The sequence below is a fragment of the Paroedura picta genome, chromosome 12, assembly GCF_049243985.1.
Source record: "Paroedura picta isolate Pp20150507F chromosome 12, Ppicta_v3.0, whole genome shotgun sequence".
Taxonomy (NCBI): domain Eukaryota; kingdom Metazoa; phylum Chordata; class Lepidosauria; order Squamata; family Gekkonidae; genus Paroedura; species Paroedura picta.
Window position 1 is genome coordinate 29,822,006 of NC_135380.1, and position 25,646 is coordinate 29,847,651.

General features: G+C 45.4%; 2 protein-coding genes and 1 long non-coding RNA gene across 5 annotated transcripts in view; 2 read left to right on the top strand and 1 right to left on the bottom strand.

Moving 5' to 3' along the window:
* Positions 1-1,756: 1,756 nt before the first annotated feature.
* On the top strand, positions 1,757-6,346 carry LOC143821543 (uncharacterized). The gene is made up of 3 exons (XR_013225837.1): positions 1,757-1,925; positions 3,157-3,418; positions 5,718-6,346. It is a non-coding gene; the product is annotated as an uncharacterized LOC143821543 (long non-coding RNA).
* FUT7 (fucosyltransferase 7) lies at positions 4,132-10,283 on the bottom strand. The gene is made up of 2 exons (XM_077305642.1): positions 10,173-10,283; positions 4,132-6,161 (listed from the first exon to the last, which is right to left on the bottom strand). Exon 2 carries the CDS (start codon positions 6,098-6,100, stop codon positions 5,084-5,086), a length of 1,017 nt encoding a protein of 338 aa, XP_077161757.1. The 5' UTR covers positions 6,101-6,161; positions 10,173-10,283; the 3' UTR covers positions 4,132-5,083.
* A 13,732-nt stretch (positions 10,284-24,015) lies between these two features.
* The window catches only part of ABCA2 (ATP binding cassette subfamily A member 2), an 83,971-nt gene continuing 82,340 nt past the window's right edge, over positions 24,016-25,646 (top strand). For all 3 annotated transcript variants that reach the window (XM_077307057.1, XM_077307058.1, XM_077307059.1), the window contains exon 1: positions 24,016-24,203. In XM_077307057.1, coding sequence (XP_077163172.1) covers positions 24,138-24,203 — 66 coding nt within the window. In that variant the 5' untranslated portion in view covers positions 24,016-24,137. The remainder of the gene's footprint in view (positions 24,204-25,646) is intronic.

Genomic DNA, 25,646 nt, shown 5'->3' on the forward strand with positions numbered 1-25,646 from the left:
ATTCGCTGATGTAAGCAGCAGAAGTTTCCAGGGATTTCTTCAGTGCCCGGTGCATGCAATTTGCACAGAGGGTCTCTGCATGGGAGCAGACTGTAGACCCTGGTAGGAATAGATGACGGTGGAGGGGGTGACATGGAAAAGCCCCATTAGTTGAGTATGCTTTGGTAACAGTAAAGAGATGCACCACTCACAGAAGATTTAAAAAACCAGCGACAGGACCAATGGATGCCTTTCTTTTTCTGAATCAAAAAGCCCTGTAGCTTTTCCTCTAGGGATTGGAATTGCCATGAACAGCACTTTGTTCCAGAGGTCACCACAGCATAGATCTATACACAGGTCTTGTGTTACTAGCTATGCTCCCTTTCGTGATGACTCCTAGTGTGATGTGATGGTCTGACATTTGAATGTTAGGGAAATCTTTTTTTTGGCACAAAATTACAATTTCCTGACAATCAGTGCATCTTCTACAAGCCCCCCCATGACCGTGGTGACCTCTGGCTAAGCAGGATGCGAATTCCCACAAGGCTGAAACTCCGTTGCTTTGGAATTGTCCCCTTGATTTCATTAGAAACGTGGAAGGAGGGTGGACTTTTTGAAACACTACGCTTCCTGGTCACTAGATGGGGCTAGACGCCGTTTCAACCAGCGGAGTCTGAGAACGTTTCAAAGGGGCTCTTCGCCAATCCCATCTAGTGGCAAACCTGTATACTGCCAGGATTCTTAAATACTTTGTTTTATATATAGTATATATATATTTGGATGGATGGGAGGTCACCAAGAAAGTCCGGAGCTGCTACACAGAGGCAGGTAGGCACTGGCCGACTACCTCAGACAAACCACCTCTGAACATCTCTTGCCTTGAAAACCTCATGAGGTGGACTTTCATCTGGTTGCTGTGAACCGGGTGCCACTTGGCAGCACCTGTCGTCACTTCCCAATGATCAGTGTTTGCTTTTAATGAATCAGGAAAAACACTAGCTAAGCACTTATAAACAGAATGTCAGCAGTGATGAGGGACACCAGACCTGGGGAGGAGATCCTTGATTTGAAAACAGGTGAGTCTCACACTCCCATCGGCACCTGCCACAGGAAGATTACGACAGTAGCCTACATCAGGGGTAGTCAACCTGTGGTCCTCCAGATGTTCATGGACTACAATTCCCACGAGCCCCTGCCAGCATTTGCTGGCAGGGGCTCGTGGGAATTGTAGTCCATGAACATCTGGAGGACCACAGGTTGACTACCCCTGGCCTACATTATCGGGTGGTTGTGAGATTGAATGAGCGTGTACATGAAGCATTCTATGCCTTATTAGATCCACTAGTACTTTTCTATTTTAAAAAGGTCCCAGGAGATGAGCCTTGGTAAAAATGAAATTTAGAAGAAGAGTTGGTTTTTATGCCCCACTTTTCACTGCCCGAAGGAGTCTCAATGTGGCTTACAATCACCTTCCCTTTCTCTCCTCACCACAAACATCTTGTGAGGGAGATGAGGCTGAGAGAGCTCTGACAGGATTGCTCTGTGAGGACAGCATTATCAGGGCTGTGATGAGCCTAAGGTCATTCAGCTGGCTGCATGTGAAGGAGCGGGAAACTCCCACTTGCCAGATTAGAAGCCGGCACTCTTAACCGCCACAACAAGCTGGCTTAAAAAGAACCATGAGGAAGAGGGGAGGGGTCTCCCCTTCCTGACCAGCTCATGCCAGCCTGCCAACACAAACAGGAAGGGCAAAATGATTCACTGTGGAGCAAGGAGCCCTGTGCCACAAAGGGAAGGCAGCAGTTACAAGAGTCAGAGTCTTGTACTTGGGTTTTTCCAATGATTTTATCTCTGCATATGCAACCCACACAGAACTTTAGAACATGCGTGCCCCTGATATCTATCTTCCTGTTCCTCTGTTGCCTCCCCCTCATTCGAATCTTATGGTAAATATAAGTTCCTTAATGCCAGGCAGAACAGACCAGATGCTGCATGCAAAATCAATGCATTTGCAAAGGGATCAAGCATGTAGAGAAGGAAATTGTGTGCAAGTGTACACAAGAATCCTCCACATGTTTAAGTTCAATTTGCCTGCCCCTCAATGATCAGAGAAATGGTTGCAAGGCACCTGGTAACAGCCAGTGGAGTTGGATGTATCCTTTTAAAGAAGAAGTGTTGGTTCTTACCAGAAGGAGTCTCAAAGTGGCTCACAATCGCCTTCCCTTCCTGTCTCCACAACAAACATACAGTGAGGTAGGGGAGGCTGAGAGCCCTGCTGTTACTGCTCTGTGAGAACCACACTATCGGTGGGAGGAGCTCAAGGTCACCCAGCTGGCTGTAGGAGCATGTGGAGGAGCAAGGATGCAAACCTGGCTCACCAGATTAGAAGCCACTGCCACTCTTAACCACTACACCAAATCGGCTCCTAATGGCCAACTTTGGCTAGATTGCAACACCTGCTTTTTGTGCCTAGAACTAGTAGGGAGGTTTATTGTGTTCATGGGCAGATAGAGACCCTAAGTAGTAAATTTAGCTTTAAAATCTTAAACTGAATGTTTAAGAATATACACCATTTGGAAAACTGGAGGTAGTGGCTGTGGCAAAAAGGTAATTATATATGAAAATAGCCATAATTATACAAATAGACTGACCCAAGCAGCTTTTTGGATGATGGACTGCTTATTTGTGACCAGCGAGCAGAGCATAAGATGAACTGGTGGCGAGGATGCAAGCATAATTAATTAATGCCTAGATACAGGACCTTCTAGGCAGGTTTTTCCCCCCTCGCTCTTTGTCTGCTCTTTGTCTCTTGATGGCAGAAGAAGAGTTGTTTTTTATACCCCGCTTTTTATTACTTGAAGGAGTCTCAAAGCAGCTTACAATCACCTCCATTTCATCTTCCAACAGACACCCTGCAAGGTAAGTGAGGCTGAGAGAGCTCTGACAGGACTGCTATGTGAGAACAGAACTAACCGGACTGTGACTAGCCCAAGGTTGGCTGCATGTGGAGTAGCAGGGAATCAAATCTGGCTTTCCAGATTAGAAGCCACCACTCTTAACCACTACATCAAGCTGTACCAAACTGGAAGATTGGCAGTACGTAGGTATTGTACACAAGAGCAAATATCATGGGTGAGTCAACTTGAAACTTGGCAGTTGACTGGTTTTCTTTTTCAGAAACAGAGGAATTTCTCAGAATCAGAACTGCATTGAACATATAGTCCCATCATCACTGCCAGCAGTACAAGGGGGCCGTAATATGAAGCAGACTGAGGCGATTACCTCATGTCCACCTTGGACATCTGTATGTTAAAATACCTGTCCCCCTTTCTGATTCACACCTACCCACCTGTGCATCAATGTAGAAAAGAGCTGCATGCCCAAATGCTGGATGTTGGCTATGTCATATGGAGGGGCCGGACTATAATGACTACGTAAGGTAAGCATTCCACTACATTTAACAGGTGGGGAAATGCCCTGACTGTTCACCAACCTGTTGTCATTTGAAATCAGGTCCTCACCCAGTGGATACATTGGTGCTAATATGGGTTAACCATGATTTTATTGTCAATTAATTGTTTTAGGTATTTTTATATTTTATCCACTGCTCCAAGATGGCAAAGTCTGAGATGGGCCGCATCAAAACTAACTAACTAACTAACTAACTAACTAACTAACTAACTAACTAACTAACTAACTAACTAACTAACTAACTAACTAACTAACTAACTAACTAACTAACTACATACATACATACATACATACATACATACATACATACATACATACATACATACATACATACATACATACATACATACATACATACATACATACATACATTCAAGAGCCTATTCTGCTATCTACACTGTAGCTCAAAAACAACGAAACATTTATTATGCATGTAGCTCCTTAAGAGGAGGAGCCAATGTCCATGTACATTGACTTGGACTTCAAAGTTTAGAGCAGGATTTTAAATGCAGGCTCTGTGAATAAGCAGTGAGTGAAAAATACTAGAATAACACACACACACATATTTTCTGCCATTTTTTAAAAAAGAGAGATTGATCCATCTCTGCCTTCTGGGCAAGGCATTCCCTGTTCACCACCACACAATATTTTGAGCAAGATCAGCTATAATTGATGGTACACATTAGAAAACCAAGACCAGAGGAGGGTTGTCAACTGCAGGACGTTTGAAAGATCTTTAGTATGCCAGAAGTGACTTGATGACATGTAGACTTCACACGCACATAGCGAATTCTACACCCATGCGAGTGACCGCCAGATGAAATCCTTTGTGCTGGCAAGCAAAGGTGGAGCAACGTTAGAAGTTTGCATTGCCATTGTTCACACGAATCCTTAGTCAATGCCTCAGATAGGCTGGCCCACTTGCCTGCTTTGGTGGGCAACCTCCTGCCATTGACGTTGATCCTCCACGGTTGCTCCTTAGAGGTGGGTGGGGAAACAGGCCAGGTTTGTGTGAAATGGCATCCCATGACTCCACAGCATGACATCCAGCTGCATAACCAGAAGTCACATCACCCCATCATGGTGGGCTCGAAAATTCGCTGAAAACTCTGTGGTCAAAACCATGGAGTTTCAGGTGAATTGTAGAACATCCTGCAATTCAATGAGGTCACTTCACGTTATGCAGCCAGAAGTGACCTGATGGAATTGTGGGAAGCTGTTTTGGTCTTATCCCTCCCAGTCCTCCAGGGGTTGTTTAGCCTGAATGTAATTATAATCCCTCTAGGCCAATGGGCTGCCTTCTGGCTAGAACTGTATTACTGGCTTGGAGGGGCCATGGCTCAGAGGTAGAATATTTGTCTGTCATGCATAAGGCCCCAGGTTCCATCCCTGACACATCTCCCATTTAAAGGATTAGGTAATCGGTGATGCACAATATCTTCACCCCAGGGCCTGGAGAGAAGGGCCCAGCCAGAACAAACAGTACTTATTTTACTAGACCAATGGTCTGACTCAGTATCACCTGCTTCATGTATTCATTTGGCAGGGCAACACTCTGCAGCCTGGATTGGCTCTCCTCAAGGGCGTGCTGTCACACAGACTAAGTCCCCACTACCACCCGTAACCTTGACCTCTAGTTCCAGAACCAGTCCTCCAAGCTGGGGTAGACCTTCCTCCCAGGCAAGCTGGGATACTTCTCACAGATGGTGCAAAACCGTTCCTGCCAGTTGTCGTACAACTTCACGGTGTACCTTTGTCTCCAATTGAAGAAGCTCTGGTAGTGGCTGTCATTCATAGTCAACAGGAAGGTGGCAAGCTCTTGCCTGGAGCTGAAGTCTTCTACATGTATGAAGGCATCTCCAGGAATAAACTGCTCATAGTTGGCTCTGGGTGGACCCATGACTATGGGTACAGTGCCAGCGAGCAGGGCATTCCTCCAGAGCTTCTCGGTGATATAGTCTCGGTGTATGGAATTCTCAAAGGCAAGGTAGAACTTGTATTGGGAGATGGTTGGCAAGAGGCAGGCTGGACAGAGAGGCTTCTTGCTTGCTTTTCCATATACATCAATCTTGATGTGTCTGGACAGTTCTCGGTATACCTCTGCTCTCTTTTGGGTACGGTGGTAGTTGCTGATAACCCAGCACACTAAGCGGGATTTCTTTGGGATGTCCACCTTGTCCGATGAACGAGGCACAAGTGTCCCATACGGGATAAAGATATCAGAGTCCTGTCGATACGTCATGACCCAATTGAATGTTCCGTTCCAGGCAGCCAGGTCTTTGGTATTGGTGGGAGACTCCAGAGAAACCCACACCCAGTTTTGCCCTGGAATCTTTTGAGCTGTTGGGAGATTTGACGTGCTGTGCTGAAGTTCGCGGTGATGGAAAGCCACCACATCGGCTTGGTCAAGCCAGCTGCGGTTACTAGTCAACAGACAGCTCTCCTTGTGACGGCGTGTGGGACAACTGTTGCTGCTGAGGTTTAAATTGTGGTTGAATGGTAAGTCCCAAATCAGAATGGACAACGGCTTGTCACGGGGACCAGTGTGGATGTGGAACTGCTGCAAAAGAAATGGCGAATTCCAAAAGACAATCCCGAGGACAGACACACTGGCAACCCTCTTCAAGGCAAGCCACGTGCGGGAGGTCATTCTACTGAAAAGTACTAGCCTGTTTGCCTAATCTCTTCTTTCTGTGCCGATGTCTCGCAAACTGGAATAGAGAAGGAGGAGGATGTAAACCATGAGTCAGAAGCGAGGCACAAATTGAGAAAGCGTTTTCTGGTCTGTGACGTCTTTCCAGCACAGAAGAGAGTAATAAGGTCTATTGCAACAACAAGGAGGATGTTGGTACATTAAAATAAAAAAAGCACAAACCCCACCTGCTTCTTTCTCTTTTAATTTTTTCTGGATTACCAAGCACAGCACCCGAGTCAGCCTGCTGGAAGCAGAAGCAGATCTGAACCACTTTTATTTAACACAAGTTTAAAACAGCCCCTTTGCCTGTCATGTGCCCTTATCCCCTTTCCTCAGGAAAGGAGATGAATTGATCTGGGTGGCTGGCCAATCAGGTTAGAGCTGAGCGCAGCCAATTAAAAGACGTGGGAGCCATTTCCAGGACATGTGGGGAGAGGGGCCGGGAGGTCTGTGGACAGTGGAGAAAAGTTCCAAGCAGAAATCTCGCCTTGGCCTCAGATTTACTGGCACTGGATAGCGAAACGCCCCCAGCGAAGTGCTGGTATGAAGAGTAGTGGTTTCCTTTCAGTTGTGGTGGTGTGATAGGGTGGCTAAAAGGCAGAGCTAAGAAATCAGAATGTCCCCAATTTGAAGCTTCTGTAATGAAGCTGGGATGCTTGCAAATAACATGCCGGAAAGTGGAACGTGCCTGGCTCCACAGTACCTGTTTCCTCTCCAGATCAGCAGCTCCGTCCCTTTCACTTGCTGACTGTCCACAATTTAAAAGGAGGCTATTAGCCTCCCTGTAGTTGGTAGCATTCATCACTGCATAGGCAGGCAGCCCGGAGCTGTTGTTGGCGTAGGCTCAGAATATGCTGGAACGTTGTTTTCTCAGCTTTCCTAGTCACTTTGGGAGACTGCAAAATCACCTACCAATCTCTATATTCTGGCAAAGGATGGGAAGAATAACTCAGTCGTGACCTGTCCTCTGTGCCCCCCCCCCCCCACGGATTTGTTCATTGCCTTTTCTTATCTTTGAAACGGCAAGGTTTGTAGCTTCAAAAAATATGGGCCAGCTAGTCGGGAGGAAAGCAGGCATATGCTTGTGTGCCCCATGCATTTGCAAACATCCCCACGTGTACATTAAAATAAGTATCCACTGAGAAGAACTCTCAAGCATCTGACACTGAAACTCATAGGAAAGAAAGCAATTTTAGGATAGGAACAGTGGACAGGTAGAAACCAGAGAACATTTCTTGCATTGCTGGCCCACTTTTAATGTGATTAGAGGCAAACTATTACAACCTGTACTAGATAGATGTTCAGACCTGCTGACAAGGGAAATTATAAAGAATCTGATATGTGACAGAGGAAGTCATATAACCTTTACTAGGGCTGCATATCTTAATGGTGGCAGCACAAAATTAAGCTTAATTTTGTGCTGCCACCATTAAGATATACAGCACTGGTAAAGGTTATATAAGTATTTTCATTTTATATAGATTTTAGACTGTCTGGTTGCATTTTGGGATCCGTCAAAATTTAAATCTTTAATTAAAATCCTTTTAACATTTTCTTATTTTTTAAAATTAGTGGTTTATTTTTAGTGGTCTCTGAACTTTTTTCTTAATTATTATTTTTATTTTATTTATTATATTTATATACCGCCCTCCCCGGAGGCTCAGAGCGGTTTACAGGAATAACATAAGAACAATACATGGAACAGTCTATAACATTTGAATAACAGTACAATAATAATAACTAATAGTTGTAACCATATAACAATATAACAGTATAACCAATAAACAATGCAACTGTGCATTATGCGTGTTATATATTTTATGCTGTATAAAAATGTTATGGATACAAATACATGCTTTAATCCAGAAGATACTTAAGATTGATATACAAATGAAACCAGAGACATTCCTTTTGGGATTAATGGGGAAAGAATTTGAAATCAACTTTGAAACTTTCTTTCGGTATATGATTACAGCAGCGAGACTGTTATATGCTCAAGCAATGGGAAATTTTGTTACTACCTGCTATTGAAGATTGGTTGATAAAGATGACAGAATTGGCTAAAATGGCCAGACTTGCATCTTAATTAAAGAAAAGACAACTGCAGTATTTGTAGCTGTTTGGAAACCTTTTCTGGACTTTCTGTGTGATACAAAGATGAAATGATGGTTTATGGCTTTGAGGACTTGAGGTGGGAAATATGAAACTACAGAAAAAATAGTGGTTTTAAATTCCTTCATATATTACCATAATTTAACAAATAACAACTTGGTTTATACAAGTGGGTAGCCGTGTAGGTCTGAAGCAGCAGAACAAATTGAGAGTCCAGTGGCACCTTTAAGACCAACAGATTTGTATTCAAGCTATGAGCTTTCGTGTGCATGCACACTGCCTCAGATACAATATGATGGAATGGAAGTAATCATACAGTATGATTCATTACAAATTTGTTGGTCTTAAAGGTGCCCCTGAGCTCCTGGATAAAATTGGAAGCCTGTTCACCTCTTTTCTTCTTTTTTACTTTTCTCTTCTTATTTCGTAATTTGGGTTTCTCTTTTTTCTTACGTATGCTGCATTCTAAAATCTTAAATAAAAGTGTTATAACTACAAGAAAGCTTTCCAACTCAGATTTCGTTCTGAAAGCATTCAGATTTATGGACTCCTCTTTGGTACTTTTAAGCAATATTCCCAGATGTGGCTTTTGTTAATCATAGAATCATAGAATCATAGAGTTGGAAGGGGCCATACAGGCCATCTAGTCCAACACCCTGCTCAACGCAGGATTAGCCCTAAGCATCCTAAAGCATCCAAGAAAAGTGTGTATCCAACCTTAAGTTCAAAGGGCTTGGGGAAAAGAACCAAATTGAAACTATCAGTTCCTTATTTTGCTTTCTAGCTTCCCCTCTAAAACCATAGCTAAGAAAAGCATGCGTGAAAATGACAATAAAAGGTGAAATTTTGAAAAATGTTTAAAATTTCCAGAGTCTACATAATGTATTTATTTTGGCTGGTGCAATGGAAGGAGGAGATGGCAGGGTAAAGAGGATTTGGGTGGGTGGGTGTATGAATGAATGAGATAGGGTGAAGCACTGCAAGGTGACTCGATGAGCTCAGCAGAAAAGGAAAGGAATGAGCAGGAGATGGGGTGGGGAGACACATGGCAGGAATCGATAACATTATGGGACACCATTGCATGGGGGGCAATAACGTGCCTTGCAGATTTCATTGGAGATCTAACTTTTTAAATTTGTGATATCCACAGTCTGTTTTAAAGAAAGAAAGCCTAGCTTTAAGAACATCTATGACAACCTTTCTCATCTTTTTTTACAGTTGAGAAACTTCTGAAACATTCTTCAGGCTTTGTGAAACCCCTGAACTGCTGAGATCATGCAGAGTATGGTTGTGAACCATAGCTGTGTGCATGCCCACCTCGGACCCTTCCCCTTCCTACCACCTCCTGGCCCATCACTGGCCATTTGGGGAGGGGGTGTCAGGTTGACATGATCATGTATGGTCATATCTCCCGAAAAATGTTTAACAAATTTTAAAAATATATAAAAAATTAATTAACTCCCACCCATTCAGAAAACCCTACCAGGTCATGAAACCCTGGCTCAGAAAGCTTTATCTATGATGTCAATTGCTGGTATCCTCAGTTCTCCAAATATTCCCCACCTAGCCTGCTAGATTTGCTTGACCAAAATCTACTTTGTGTAGCGCAAGGAAGACAGTAAAAACACATGCAGACAAGGTATGGCATCAAGAATGAATTTCTTTTTAAGGAAGGTTGTTTGTAGGCAAAATTTTCTGAACTGAAAAGTAGCTTTTTCACTTTCCATATACTAACCCCTAAGAGATGCTAATCTCCATCACTCTTAAGCTTGGCCATAGGGCTACTCAAGACCTCCAGGAGAAGCGGCAGCCCCACCTACACTGGCAAGGTTGACTATGCTCCAGGGTGCCACCAGCCAGACATCACCTCTTCCCCAGATTGCCCACAGGTGACCATCTTTTATAGTTCAGTTACCGTATTGTGTCTTTCTCTTGGGATGTTCTGGTTCCCCCGCGTCCTTCACCAGAAGTCCCTATGGCAAGGGATAAGTTCTCTGCAGCACAAGCCAGCTGCTGTGGTTGCTCTCTTAGAGGAAAAAAATATCTCTTCTCTTTTCCTGGTTAAGATTTCATCATCTACACATTTTTGTAGATGTGTGTGCCTTCGGCGTGCACTTGCTTCCTGAAAACCCTTTTGCTACTGAGAATGGTTTGTCACCCTCCTATATCAGATTCAGGCCTTGTTTTGTGTGGCTAATTCTGAACAACATGGTTAAGAACAAAAGAAAGCAAGCAGAGGTGGAGAAAAACCACAAGCGGCTCAAAGGAGTAGAAGGACCTGTGGCTGTGATTTCTTTAAAATAAAGTGAGAATCTCAATGACTGACACATTTAGAGTCCCAATTACTGTGCTAGGAATAACCCATATTCTTGCCCAAGAGCTAGGGTCTACATCAATTCATAAGAGATGCTAGGAACACTTTTCCTGAGGATGGGTTGGAGGTTGCATGCAGAAGGCCTGAAATTCAAGTCCCAACATCTCTAGTTAATAGGATCGGGTTGCAGGTGATGTTAATGTTGGCAGAGTTTAGATATGCAAAAGAGCAAAGCACCAGTTTGCTTGAAAGAATAAAATCATTTTATTAAGAAGAGAAACAAATTGTGTATAGAAACAGGAGAGAGACACAGCAGTCTAACAGCTCAGTTCATTCAGCCTGTTGGTTGTGGAGACAAGCAGGGAGGAAGTGTGCTCATAGGAGCAAGAAGTCTCCAATGAGCCAATCAGGACACAGGAAGAGAGTATTTGAAAAATTCTAGGAAGTTCCTAATCCAACTATGCCCCCTGCAGGACATTCTTCAAATGGTGTTAAATCATGCACACTACAGATCGTGCATATTCCAAATGTAAAGACTCCCTTAGGGACTCTGGAGAACTGTTGCCAGTCAGAGTAGGCAAGACTGACCTTGACAGACCAGTACTCTGACTGGGTATAAAGCAGTTTCTTTCTCTTTTTACATTTTATTTTGCTTATAAACATCTACAAATAACAACATCACCGCTGAACAAAAAAACAACATAAAATACATACAAAAATAACACAAGCTTCACAATCACAAACTAAAATTTGACTTCCCACTAAGCTTACCCTCCTGGACAAATAAACATCCTCCTATGCTAAGAAAAATTAATTAGAATTATCTGCTGCTTCACTTTCTTTATGTTTTGTAAAATTCTTCAGAGTCTTGAAAAATTTTCTTCATGTAGTTCCAGAAAGGTGTCCACAGTTCATAGAATTTCTCCAGGTTATTGTCCTGTTTGGTGTAGTGGCTAGGAGACCCAGTTTGGTGTAGTGGTTAGGAGTGCGGACTTCTTATCTGGCATGCCAGGTTCGATTCTGCGCTCCCCCACATGCAACCAGCTGGGTGACCACGGCACTGATAAAACTGTTCTGACCGAGAAGTGATAGCAGGGCTCTCTCAGCCTCACCTACCTCACAGGGTGTCTGTTGTAGGGAGAGGAATGGGAAGGCGACTGTAAGTTGCTTTGAGCCTCCTTCAGGTAGGGAAAAGCGGCATATAAGAACCAACTCTTCTTCTTCTTCCTCTTCCTCTTCCTCTTCCTCTTCCTCTTCCTCTTCCTCTTCCTCTTCCTCTTCTTCTTCTTCTTCTTCAATAGTGCCATTAACCTGGCTGAGTCCACAAGGTTCAACATCTTCTTTAACCAGTCTTCTGTGGTAGTGGTTTCTGAACTTCTCCATTTAACTGCATACACCAGTCTTGCTGCTGATACTGCCTAGAGAAGGTGGAGCCTCCTATAGGTATATCCCCCTCTACAAAGCTCAATAAAAATAGCTCTGTTTTTTTCCTCCAAGTTAAAATTCATATATTTTTTTAAATCCCCAAGTATTCCACTCCCATATTTTCCTGCCTTTATTCAACCCCACCACGTGTAATAGCAACCCCCCCCCCCCCGTTTCAACCTTACATTTCCAGCACTTGTCATGTGTTTTTTTTTATCCCACTTTGCAATCTCTGCTGGGGTCAGGTGCCATCGGTACATCATTTTGTGTTGGTTTTCCCTAATTGCATAGCAAGGAGTAAATCTCATATTTCGCAACCACAATCTTTCCCAAGTAACTAAATTAACTGAGCGACCCATGTCCTTAGCCCATGGAACCATCTCTTCCTTAACTCTCTTTTTCCATGGACCACTCAAGTAGATATTTATACAATTTAGAAATCTCTTGACCACCTTTGTCTAGTATTTCTTTCTAAAATCTGGACTTCTGAGGGACAAATCCCTGTTTTTATGGACCTTAAATAAATAGGTCATTAATCCAAAGATATAAAAACCAATCAACCGATTTCCCCTCAAGTTCTTCTCTAGATCGTAATTTGAAGTTTCTTCCTTCAGTATTAATCAAATCTTTATATGTAAGCCAATCTGATTTACCACTTTTTCTTGACCTCCTACGTATTTCTTCTGGTGACAACCATGATGGTGTAGATGATTCAGGTCTTTGTCTGTATTTTTTCCATACCATAATTAAATCTCTCCTAATGCAATGTTCTTTAAATTCCCTATGGATTTTATCCTTGTTATGCCAAAGGTATTCATGCCAACTGAATCATTTGTTGAACTCTTCTAGGTCTAATAGCTGATTGTCCTTCAGTTGAATACAATCTTTTATCCAAGTCAATAAACCTGCTTCATGATAGATTTGGAAATCAGGGAGAGAGAGACCTCCTCTCTCCTTTGAATCCATTAACTATTTACACCTAACCCTAGGCTTTTTCCTGTTCTATATAAACACTTGAATGTCCTTCTGCCATTGTTTAAAGTATTTTTTTTGGAATTGTTATTGGTAATGTCTGGAAGAGGAATATTAACTTGGGAAGCACATTCATTTTAATTGTGGAGATTCGGTATAAGGCAGTTTCAGGTGTCTGAGGTGTCGGGCATAAAGGCTATAAAGTGGGCAGAGGAGATGGTGCCATGCAGTTGGCACAGCACTAATTTTCCAAACTCTCTGCCAAGGGGATAAAGTGTGAACCTATCCAAATTAAGACTTCCTGTGTGGGCCATGGAGTGTCTATTAACTGCAAAGGATTTGGGGACATGGTCTAGCAAGCTCAGCTACTATGCAATTTGAGCTCCCCTCTGAATTCTCTTGAGGCTGTAGAGTGCTGATGGGTGGGCGGCCTTTCAAGAAATGGGTGAGGCTGGGATAAGGAATTAGCACCTGCTTTGCATCCCAAATGGGGCCCTGTTTGGCCCTCAGTATTTTAGCTTGTCCAGACTGATTGATTTGTGGCTTTTCAGCCAGAAATCCACTCATAAAATCCACTCATAAAATTTTATGACAATTAAAAAACAAATCCCAGGAGCAGAATTAAAATGCAGAATTAAAATACTGCAGCTATTACTACTTTGATGCAGTTAGCTTTTATGTAATGCATTAGTTTAGGGTGTTTTTTTAAAAAATAAAAAAATCCTTTCTTAAGCTGCACTAAGGCTTTGGACTGAAAGACAGGGTATAAATTATTTTCCGTAGATCCATGTCCATTAGGAGGTTTGAATACTTGAAATATATTATAGGCTAGACTGGCCAGGGATACTGTTCTTATTTTGGGCATCATCTGAGGGTGGAATTGGGGTCACTGTGGATTGGTAGGTAGTTGTGTGTTTCCTGCATTCTGCAGCAGGTTGATGACCCTGGAGATACCTTACAACTCTATGATCCTATGATTAAAATATTTCTGCCTTTCCCTCATAACACGGTGCAGGTTAAAATAACAAAATTCAAACCATCAATTCATCATCATCATCACTAAACATAATAAAGCTGAAGTTGACAACTCACTCCCAACCTGATTGTCCCTCCCAGGGGGTATGCTGCCAATAGAGAAAGCACTCTGCCAATGAGGGCCAATCTGTTCAAATTGCACTCTGCCAAATGAGGGCCAATCAGCTCAAATTGCATGCAGTAAATTTACTCCCTACTTGATTGGCCCTATCTGAAAATAATCCCACAATAGGAGATGGCCCTCATCCACGAATGGACCATCCTGGTAGTTTAGCCCCAAACAGGAGGGAGTCCTTGGCCAGGAAGGACTAATGGGGTCAGCACTCTCCCTCCAACTTCCTGCCCATTTCAGAAGTTTGCTGGATAGAAGAGGAGGCAGCCTCAGAAAATGCCCTTCTGCCAGCAAGTTGCCCTGGTCTCCTTCAACTCAGAAGTCATGGGGCAGAGCGAGCTGCCTCCTGGGCAGTATCTGCATGCTTTCTACAGGGGAGGTTTTGGGAAGCCCAGAAATAGCTCCCTGCCAGCCTTCTGCGACCCGGCGTCTCCAGGAAAAGCCTCTATCCTGGGAATGTTTACTCATGAGTCATGGGCCCTTCCCTGGGAATGTTTAATCATAAGTCATGGTTTCAGTCACAAATGGCCCATCCTGGTAGTTTAGCCCTAATCAGGAGGGAGTTCTCAGCCAGGAAAACCTAATAGGGATTCAGCTCTCCGCCTCCAACTTCCTGCCAGTTTCAAAGGTTTTCTGGGTGGAAGAGGAGCTGGCCTCAGAGCATGCTCTGCTGCCAGTAAGTTGCCCTGGCCTCCTGGCCTCTTTCAACTCGGAGGACATGGGGAGGAGCAAGCCACCTCCCAGTGCAGTGTTGGGGAGATTATGATGATCTACCCAGCCCAGTGAGGGGGGGGGGGTGATTTTGAGAGAGAGAGAGAGAGAGAAAGAGAGAGAGAAAGACTGGTCCAGGATCATCTGGTGGTTGGTTCTTGAATCCAATCAAAGTCTGACACATTGACACCTGGGCCACACAAGCCCTGAGTGGGCTACAGAAACCGACAAGGAACAATCTTCATTTGAAGTCCGAATGTGAGTTTCATGCTCTGACTATCAGTCAGAGGAGTGTATAAAATTTGGATTGGGGGAAGGAGAAGAACGGCCTTGGGCTCCCTGCCAGGCAACAGAAGGAGATGCCTTTGTCACAGATCTAAGGCCCTCACGTGTGCTCTTGGCCAGGTCTCTGCATTTCCTCAATTGTCCCACTAGGGGATGCTCCTGCAGCAGCAGCAGCACCTTCTACAAAGAGCTTGGGTTAGTTTAATAACTTGTTTTCAATATTGACTCTGAAATCTGGGGGCCATTTCGCACGGCTTCAAAGTAGCAGAATGGTTGCTATTTGGAAACGCTACTAATTTGCCATAACCCACGACGTCGTAGACAATCTGCAACAATCCTGAAACCAATCAGCAAAAAGCGCTTCGTTGTGGCGCTTTCAGGGGAATCCAGAAAAGTGGATTCACCCTCCGGATAGCGATACACTCCTGCAACCAATCTGCAACAGTAGCGCTAAAGACCTGTGCGTTACCATTGTTGCTGGTTCTTCAAAGTCCCTCCCCCTGGCTCTCTCCTCCAAACTTCCGGCGAAGCGATCGCCATTTTTTTTTCTCCGAGCGAGCGGGGATAAACGCACTGGCGAGCCTCTTTCTGTTTAGAGGCTTCCCTGGCTTCAGTCCTTCACCTTTAGTCACTAAGCACAAACCACTGAAAAGCCCGTTTGCTGAAATAAAGTCCCTTTATTTTTTACAAATAAATCCAGCCGAAAATCGGGCCCGTGAGGGGGGGGGGATTTTTTTTTTATCACTCGAGGCAGCGTGCAAACGATCATACAATCAAACGATAGCTCACATTAGGCAGCTGGATGGGTCTCTCCGTAGCAACGAATCTACCTAGATTCGTTGTTATGGGTCGTTTTTTTTTTTTTTAAACCTTTCTTAAAGGGAAAGGGGCTGTTTGGGAGCATGCTAACGGCTGCCCATTGGCTGCTTGACGGCCAGGGGCGGGACGAGCTTGGCAATAGCGCTTCCTTTCTAGCGATTTCTGCCGAAACCGGAAGCCTGTGGGAAACGCTAAAAAACGCAACTGATTCCACTACAAAGGCAGGTATGCATAACGACGAATTCCACTATTTTAAATGGCGATTTTTCATTCCGCAAACAATTTGCAACAAAGATCCCTGTGCGAAAAGGCCCTGGTTTTTTTATTTCTTCCATATCTCTGATGCACAAGCAAATAATACAATGGCACGAACACGTAATAGATGTGAAATCTTCCCCCACCCCCCAGCCACCCTGCATTGGCAAGTGATTAGTTCCATAGGATTGCCAATTCTCCCAGAATTACAGCTGATACTATAGATATCTGTTCCTCTGAAGCAAATGGCAGCTTTGGAGTGTGGGCAGTATGGCATCAAATCCCGACTGAGCTCTCTCCCAGGCCCCGCCCCCAAATCTCCTCCCAGCTGTAGATGCTAGCTTTTGAAGTGGCTTCCAACAATAAAGTACATGAGAGTCCAAAATTAGTCCATTGAAAGGTGACATGCAATAATTGAATTATTAATGGTGCAATGTGCTAGAGATGAAATCCTAGGAGTGTTGAAAAGTGATCAGGCCTTCCTTTTGAAATCTCAGCAATTTTAGCACAGGGATCTTTTTTAAAAAATCATGCTTCAGGCTTACCAAGAGAGAAAGAAGCCAGAGACACGGTCTTCAGGAGAACAAAGCTGCAGTTTCGATTGATTATAAACATAACCCTAGCATGCACACATATATGCACGTGCACTCTCTCACACACAGTGGATGGACATGCCTGGTCTTGATGCTGACCATTCAGGAGAAAGCTGTCTCAGGGGATTTCTGCCGGGCTCCTGAACAGCCTCTGATTTTATGCTCACTCACCTAAAATGGTTGGCTATGTCTGAGGTATCTGTACTGACCAGCCAGGAGGAAAGATCTTTGGGGGGGGGGAGAGATCTCTGCTCCACCACAGATGCCTTGGGACTTGACCAGTACATACTACTTCTCTCAATTCCCAGGGGAGTCTTGCCATGTATGCAGGGGCTCTAAGACACTATTGCCACGTATGGTCATCCTGGTCCTTGTTGTTCCCAGTCCCATGGTCTTGTAATGATGGTTTTGGTTCACAGACCTTCTGGAGCTTTTTAGTGCTATGTGAACTTTCTCATGATCCAGTCACCTTACTTTTCATCCCTGATAGCAAACTGACTGCACTTTCCAGGCACTGGGACAGAGGTCATCCAGGGGCGTTGCAGATGATGGGTTTCTCCAGTGGTCCTTCTAGCCTTGGTCTTCAGCCCTCTCATATTATCATTCAGCCTTCATTCCCTCTTGGCCTCACCTATTTGTAGATTTACTTATTTGTAGGTTTACACATGGCTGTGAGTTGCACAAACCCTAACTCTACAAAAATTGAGTCCAATAGCCCCTTTAAGACCAACAAAAATTCAAGGTGTGAGCTTTCAACTGCATGCACTCTTCCTCAGACTAAATGAACAAGTAGATGTAGGCTTGGAGTAGGAAGGATTTTATTCTATCATTTGTGAAGCTCACTTGGTAACTTGAGTGTATCACATTGTGACCAAAGGGTAGGTTGGAAAATACCTAGAGATTAGGAAGGGATTATGAGCCTCTTGTGGCGCAGAGTGGTAAGGCAGCCGTCTGAAAGCTTTGCCCATGAGGCTGGGAGTTCAATCCCAGCAGCCGGCTCAAGGTCGACTCAACCTTCCATCCTTCCGAGGTCGGTAAAATGAGTACCCAGCTTGCTGGGGGGTAAACGGTAATGACTTGGGAAGGCACTGGCAAACCACCCCGTATTGAGTCTGCCATGAAAACGCTGGAGGGCGTCACCCCAAGGATCAGACATGACTCGGTGCTTGTACAGGGGATACCTTTACCTTTACCTTTACCTTTAGGAAGGGATTGAGCCTGAGGGGTGCAAAGTTTAGGGAGGGTGTGGACTTCAGTGGGGTATACTACTTTACAGTCCACCTTCCAAAGCTGCCATTTTTCCAGGTAATATTTTGCACCTGGAGATCAGTGACAATCCCAAGAGATCTTTAACCACCACCTGGAGGTTGGCAACTGCCAAAGGAAGAGATATAAACTGTTTTTCCTGGCATGGTTTTCATGTTTTAACAAACAGAAAACTGTCTTATTTTAATTCTAATGTGCTTCAATAACGTTAGGGCACAGAGTTACCAACTTTGGTTTGAGAAATTCCGGGGGGGATTCCAGACCTAACAGGGATGTAGCGAACCTCGGTTAAGGTGGAAAAGAAATTCAGAATATTATGACTTATTGACTAATGTGGCTTAGATTATTCTTGACTGGTTTTTGTCATGAACAGTTCATTCTGTTGTTCATGCAAAGATTATTTCTGGCTGGAAGCCTTCAAAAATGTATACATTTGTTTATTATTTGTTGACGAATGCAATGCTAATTGACTTTGTTGTTAAGATCGGTTTTTGCCTTGTTGATACAGATCTTTCACTAATCATAGTTCTAAGCTTATTATCTATTGTGACCTATTGATTTTTGCAACTGAATGCAAGTTGGGCTTGCAGTCCTGTTCACAGGTAGCAATCACAGGAGCTGAAAGATGCGCAAACTGTGTGCATCTGAATAGCTTGGGTGTGTCTGATGGAAGGAAAAGAATGCTTGCACATGGACGATGACATGCTGATTTCTCCCTATTATCGTCAAAGTCACACTGCTCAAAGGAGGGCGGGAAATAACACATGACAAGCTGAGTTGAAGCTAACCCTTCCTCTATGAGTTTTCACTTTTCCTTACCAAAAGATTGCATGGCTCACACAGGAATCTAGCTGACAAGTCTTTCAATCCCAATAAATGCTGCCAATTGTGTAGGCATGAAAAGTAGGTCATATGTCTGCTGTAGATAGGGTTGCCAGTTGCCGGGTGGTGGCTGGAGGCCTCCTGGAATGACAATTACAGCTGACAGAGCTTAGTCTCCCTGGAGAAAATGGCTATTTTGGAGCGTGGACGCTATGGCATTGTACCCTACTGAAATCTCTCCAAACTCTGCTCTCCGCAATCATCTTCAGGAATTTCCCAACCCAGACATGGCGACTCTAGTTGTGGGTCACTTACTGCATCCTAGGTTCATCCCAGGAGAGTGATCTGTGCTGTAAAAGTCACTTTGATGACCCAAGCATGATTCTGGTGTGTGTTTGTGTGTATAAACTGACATCTTTGATAACTGACTGTGTGATTGCAAAAGCAGCTGCAACACAGGAGTAAATGAGTGTGTGTGTGTAGCAGTTAGATTCAAATCCTCATTCAGTCATGGAAACTGGCTGGGTGACCTTGGGCCAGTTGCACACTCTTAGCCTAACCTACCTCACAGGGTTGTTGTGAGGATAAAATGGAGGTGAGGAGAACCGCGGGAGCCTCCTTGAGCCCTTGTAAACAAGGTGAGAGAAACAAACTGAGCGATGATCTTGTACCCCAGGGGTGGCCAAACCATGGCTCTCCAGGTGTCCACGGACAGATGTTCCTCAGAGCAGGAGTAGTCAACCTGTGGTCCTCCAGATGTCCATGGACTACAATTCCCATGAGCCCCTGCCAGCAAATGCTGGCAGGGGCTCATGGGAATCATAGTCCATGGACATCTGGAGGACCACAGGTTGACTACCCCTGCCTCAGAGGACATCTGGAGAGCCACAGTTTGGCCACCCCTGTTGTATCTCAAGCAGACACCTGCTGCACAGGCCCAAAGCTGCTTAGGGTGGTTTTGAAGTCAGACATCAGAGAGCAGTACTGAAGCTACCTGGTGAAGGGGCTCGAAGGAAAGATGCTGATCAGTGATCAAGTTTGCACTGAGGTTTTCAGCATCCCTGGTTTAATTACGAGAAAAATGGAAGAAATCTAGCAGGTGTGGTTCTCTGCCTTTTGGGGAAATTCCAGCTTGAGCTGCAGCTGTGTTTGCCAATTCCAAACCCTGAAAGAGTTCTTGCACTTCTGAAGTGTTGCTTAAATGGGTGATTTCTTGGCCAGATGCAGCTTCTCCCTCAGCAGACTTCTGGGAGAGGATGAGAGAGCTTGTGTTTGCATGTGACCATCTTCCAGCCAGTGAGCTGCAGAAATCCAAAGGGCAAAATGATACTGCAGAGCTTCTGCAGCTGGCCCTGTGACGTCCCTACAGAGCCCCAGATATATCCGTCATTCTCCACCTAGGTGGGTCACTCCTGGGGGCCCGGTTCCAGCAGCACCCTGGAGCACGAGTTCCAGCTTCAGATTATGCTGGAAGATCTTTCTTTCTTTGTTTTTTTGCACTCAAGTCAGCAGTTTAACCTGGTGTCTGAGTCCCAAGGAAATGGAAGCTGAGACATTCTGATTGGGTCACAAGGGACTCCTGGATAGGGCAGCAGAGGTGAAGGTCTTGTGCAGGGCTGACCTGACTGCAATGGTCATGTTCCGTGCCCATGGATATAGCAGACTTTGTCTGGATTGGGTCGATCAGCTGCCATGAAATGTTCTCTGAATCTTCAACGGGAAGCCTAGCAGGTTAAATCAGTGGACTTCAAACTGTTCAGACCCAGCACCTGCTTTTAAATAGGGGTTGCATTTGGCTTAGTTGAGCCAACCCCGGCCCTCAATAAATGCTGATTTGCATTTTCTTTGGTATTTTTAAGCTGAGCCCTCATTCTCCTGGTTGATTCCAGGAAACTCTTCCTGCTCTCTCTCCTCTTGGAATTCTGCTGGGCAGTTTTGCACTGGTTCTGCTGTTGAGCTGGCCTTGGAAAAACACCCCCTCTTCACTTTCTTTGCAGAGATTCTCTGGGACATTCTGCTGGGCTTATATTGCCATGCTATCCCCCCCCCCAAGGAAATAATAGAAATAATGGAGGATAGGGGCACCTACTTGGGTGCCCACAGATTTGGCCCCACTGCTATGGCCATGATAGAAAACTGGTTGATTCAATCTTTTTGAAACTTGGGTTTTGTTTTTTTTCAAGACGGTCCAACAGCTACGCTGCAAATTTGGTGCTTCTACCTCAACCCCCCACTCCTACCAGACTGCTGCATAGACAGGCTAAATTTCCCATTGACTTGAATGGCTCCATAGAGTATAATGGAGCTGAATCAATTCAGGATTTCTGAATCTTGCCAGATCTGAACCACAACACCAGTATTGGGATTTGAGTGATTCTGCGTATACAGAATCGATTCAGGCCAAATCGACCCAAATCTGGAAAAAAAAAATTGCGCATCCCTACTTCGAACCCCTAGGTGGCAGCAAGTGACCCTCTAAGTAGCAAGTACATGATGTCATAATCATATGACATCAGCGGTATGACAGAAAGTGGGCAGAGTTATGGCTTAACCAGGATCAAGGCCAGGACAGTGGCCAGTCAGGGACATGAAACACGGGCTGAGCATCAGTGCGTGTGCAACAGTGCAGGATAAGTCAAGAATCAGACCCGACATGGAGGAGTCCTATCCTGTTGCTGAGTTACCTCTTCTTTGCTGCTGCAAAGAGACAATTTTTACATTTAGAAAGTCCCCGGAGCAGCCAGACATGTTAGATGTGAATTGGGAGTTTTCCATTGAGAATTTTATTCCCAGACATGCATAGTCCTAAGTAGGATCAAGGCTGTAGGGAAAGAGGGCTTCAGCTGTTTACCTGAAATCACCCGAAGAGCCACTTTTGATCCATACACGAGCTCCCTGAGGCCAACTCAGGCCAGGATCATGACCCAAAGTGCATGTGTATGGTGGTGGGGAACAGAGGCCTTTTCCTGCCTGGTCTTGATCTGAATCAGGCACATATGCATCTGGCATTAAGGTGCACATCCAATTAAAAATCCTTGTGATGGCCTTTATACTGTGTGCTTGAGCCCTATGTAGGCACCTGAGAATCAGTTCCTCTCAAAGACATATGGAGGATCTATGTAGAGTTTCCATGATCCAGAAGATGGGCTTAACCTACGAGCTGAAGCTCTGTTGACATCCCATGGATCTCTGTAGTATCATAAGGCTACAGCTTGTAATTAAAGGGAGGCATGGTGCTTACTGTGAATGAATATAAGCTTCCCTTTGGTAATGCAGGCATGGCCGATTCCATGTAGTCATTTGTTTTATGTTATACACCACACACAATGTTTTTGATTTATTAGTCTCAATGAATCCAAATGTGTTCTGTCTTGGTTGCTTTCCTGTTGCACGGATGATACGACTCAGCACCACACTGGGTTCTGTTCAGGAAAACATCATGTTGTTCTCCAATAGAGTACATTCATCACTTTTTAAGACTGTAGATGCCTTAGGGTGGGGACCTGTTCTTCTTTGCTCGTGAAACTGCAAGAAACACTATTGTGCGTCAGTAATTTTGTATGCCGAATTTTTTGCTGGGCAGTTGTTGATTGGCCTGCTAAGCGGCCATTTGCTGTTCAAAGGGCTGAGGCAACGTACCATATCGTAAGCCATTAACAAACCCTCCTTCGTGTGGAATGTGGCTGGTTTATGGGCACTTTCTGGATACTTCTTGTATAATTTAGCAATAAGGAAGAAATCCGGCTGATATAGCCTATTCAGTTTTAAGGACATCTTTATTTAATACATTGTAAAAAGTAAAAAAGACTACCGAATTAGAAGGGTAGTCAAACTGCGGCCCTTCAGATGCCCATGGACTACAATTCCCATGAGCCCCTGCCATATAGGGGCAGGAAAAGGGGCACAGAGGTCAAATATAGGAAAAAGGAAAATATATAGGAACTATACAGGAAAAAGGGCACAGAGGTCAAATATTCCCACACTGCTGTCTCTTTGCATCCAGTCTCCATAGGGTAAATTGCCTCTGGGGGTCACTGTTGCCTTGAGTCACTAAAGCAGGTAGCCACTCTAACCCCTGTTTAAAGCCACATTCGCTGCATTCTCACTGTGGCAGTGAGTTCCACCAGTTAATTATTCTTTCAATGAAGAAGTCTGCTCTGAATCTATTGCCCATCAATTTCAACTGTTCCCCAAGGTTCTAGAACTGAATAAAAGGGAGGGGAAAACTCCATGCGTAATTTTATAGTCTCCCCACACTTTGTCAACGTTTAATGTGACTGTTGTCTGTTTAACTGATTTTAAACAGATATCTGGCATATATTATTGTAGTGTGATTTTGCTTTCATAAACTTCCTCTCAAGGCTGTGCAGTCCGGAAGCTGCAGTTTTTTGAATAAATAAACATTGCTTAGATGTTTTGGATGATTACATTGTAAAACATTGCTAAGTAAAAACCCGGGATGTCCAGATTCTGTCCGGGCGGGGGAGAGAAATCGCAGCGGTAATTGTTAATTGCAGAGGCTTTGTGCCTGGTACAGGCAGAAATCCAACAGGTAAAAGCTCTCCTGTTTTCCAGAACTGGAGAAAAGCATCTTTTAAAACGCATTTCCCTCCCCCCCCCCCCTTCTTTCCGCAACTGCTTCTACGTCGGGATGCAAGGGGAAAATAGAGCAGCTATCCTAGCCTGTGGTCGGATTAGATGGCCCAGCGGCTTCGCTTCCCTCTCTTCCTCCCTCCCCCAGCTAAATCCGTGCGCGCTGCCGCTTTAAGAGGCCGGGCCTGCTCTGGGATGGGGCCGGACTAGGAGCTTTGCATTTGCAACGAAATGCAATGCAGTGGCAGGGAAGGCGATCACAACAGACAGACGTGCACCTGGGAAAGAGGGGGGGGGGCGCGCCTCACAAAGCGAAATCGACTAGAAGCAATATCTAGAGAGTTTGCAAACGCCGCCCGGCACTGCACAATTTTTATTGGGGGGGGGGAATTTAAAACCAAAACCATTTTCACTTTTGCATCGTGTTGCAGAGCCGGTCCGTATAGAAAAGTTTTTTTTTTTTTGGTGGGGAGGGGGCTCTTAGCGACTTTGATCTCAGCCTCAGATTTGCAGCAGACAAAGGCGGCGCGGGGTGGGGAGAGTCCGGGGGGGGGGGCTGGGGGGAGAGGAGAGCAGTGGGGGCCGGGCTCCTTTTCCCCTGGCCACCCCCATTTTCTCGCCGGCACCCCCCCGCAGCTTGCGTCCCCCCCATGCCTTGCAGCCGCTGAAGAAGCCAAGATGGGGGTTTTGCACCAACTCTACCTCTTGCTGTGGAAGAATGTGACCCTCAAGCGACGGAGTCCGGTTAGTGCGGGGGTGCGGGTGGGGAAGGGCAAGGGCAAGGGGTGGCTCCTTCCAATTCACCCCGAGATCGGGTCCCCGCTTGGCCCGGCCCTGCTGCCGCCGTTTTGTCTTGAGAGCTGCCGGGAGGCGAGAAGGGGGAGGCGGCGGCGGCGGCGGCGCCTGCTGGGGTGCTCACCCGGCGGGGAGGGGGAGGGATGGGACCGGCTTCTCTTCCGAGTCCTCCCTCAGCCCCAACCGAGATTACAAGGCCTCCAAAGGCCATGCAGGCGGAATGGGCACGGCTCATTGGCCGAAAGCCTTTCGGTGGGGAAGGGGGAGAGGACCCCACCCCTCCCCCGATGGCGGCAAGGGGATGGGTGGGGGAAACCATACCCCCCTCCCATGAGGCTGCAGTTTGGCAGATTCCCCCCTCCCTCCTGCTTTCATTGCAAGAGATCGGAGAGTTTTAGGAAAGGCCGTGATCTCCCCCCCTCCCTTTCCAGTCCGGGTGCAGGGGGAGGAATCCAGAACCAGCCCCTCTGGTTTGGGAGGCGGTCAAGCGAAAGCCGAACCTTCCCTTGGAAGGCATCGGGGCATATTTCGGCACAGGTGGTCAGCAGCGGTGCCTTGGTTTGGAGCGATGCTTTGTTAGCATCCCTGCCTCCTCTCCCTCCCTTCGTTTGAATTTGCCTGGGAGCATCAAATCGAGGGAAGGGATGGGATCTGGACACAAGAATAAGCCCACAGCCTTTATAGCGCCAGGCACCTATGTTTGGGAGGCTAGTTTGACCAAGATCCTTTTCAATTATGTGGTAGAGATTTGGGGGGGGGGGGGGGGGCTAAGATGGTCTTTTGGGGCATTGGGGTATAAAGGAGCCTTTTTTGTGAAGGGGCAGTTGGATGATTTTCAGCTTGGGCGGGGGAAGATGGCAAGGGATGCTCACATAGAATCGGATTTTATGAATGCAGGTGTGGCTTTCAAAGAGCAGAAGAATTTATCTGCGCGTTTTTCAAGGGAAAATCAGACCACCTGTCAAGCCAAAGGGCTGTTCAATATTATGGCCAGGTTTCCGACTGTAGAAAGGGAGCAATTCCTTGTGAAGTTCACCTGTGGCACTCACTGCTATGGGATGTTATGGTTTCGTTCAGCACAGGCGGATTAAAGAAGGGATCGATGTGGGAGAGAGATTCGTGGGCTGGTGCCTCCACCCCCACCCCCCTTAAAATGTTCGTAAACGTAGCTGGCTGTGGGGAAAGAGCATCTTGTGCTTTCTGTGCCAGCAGCTCTGCACGAGGAAGGGTAGATTCCCATTTTACAAAAGGAGGATGCACTATTATACTGCAGCCCGGAAGGTGCATTTGTCAACCCTGTTGCACCACCCTAGAAGAAACTGGGCCCAGGTCAACATTACTGAGCCTTTCAATGTGTTTGCTGACCATAGATATCCCTTGAGGCAGTGCTTC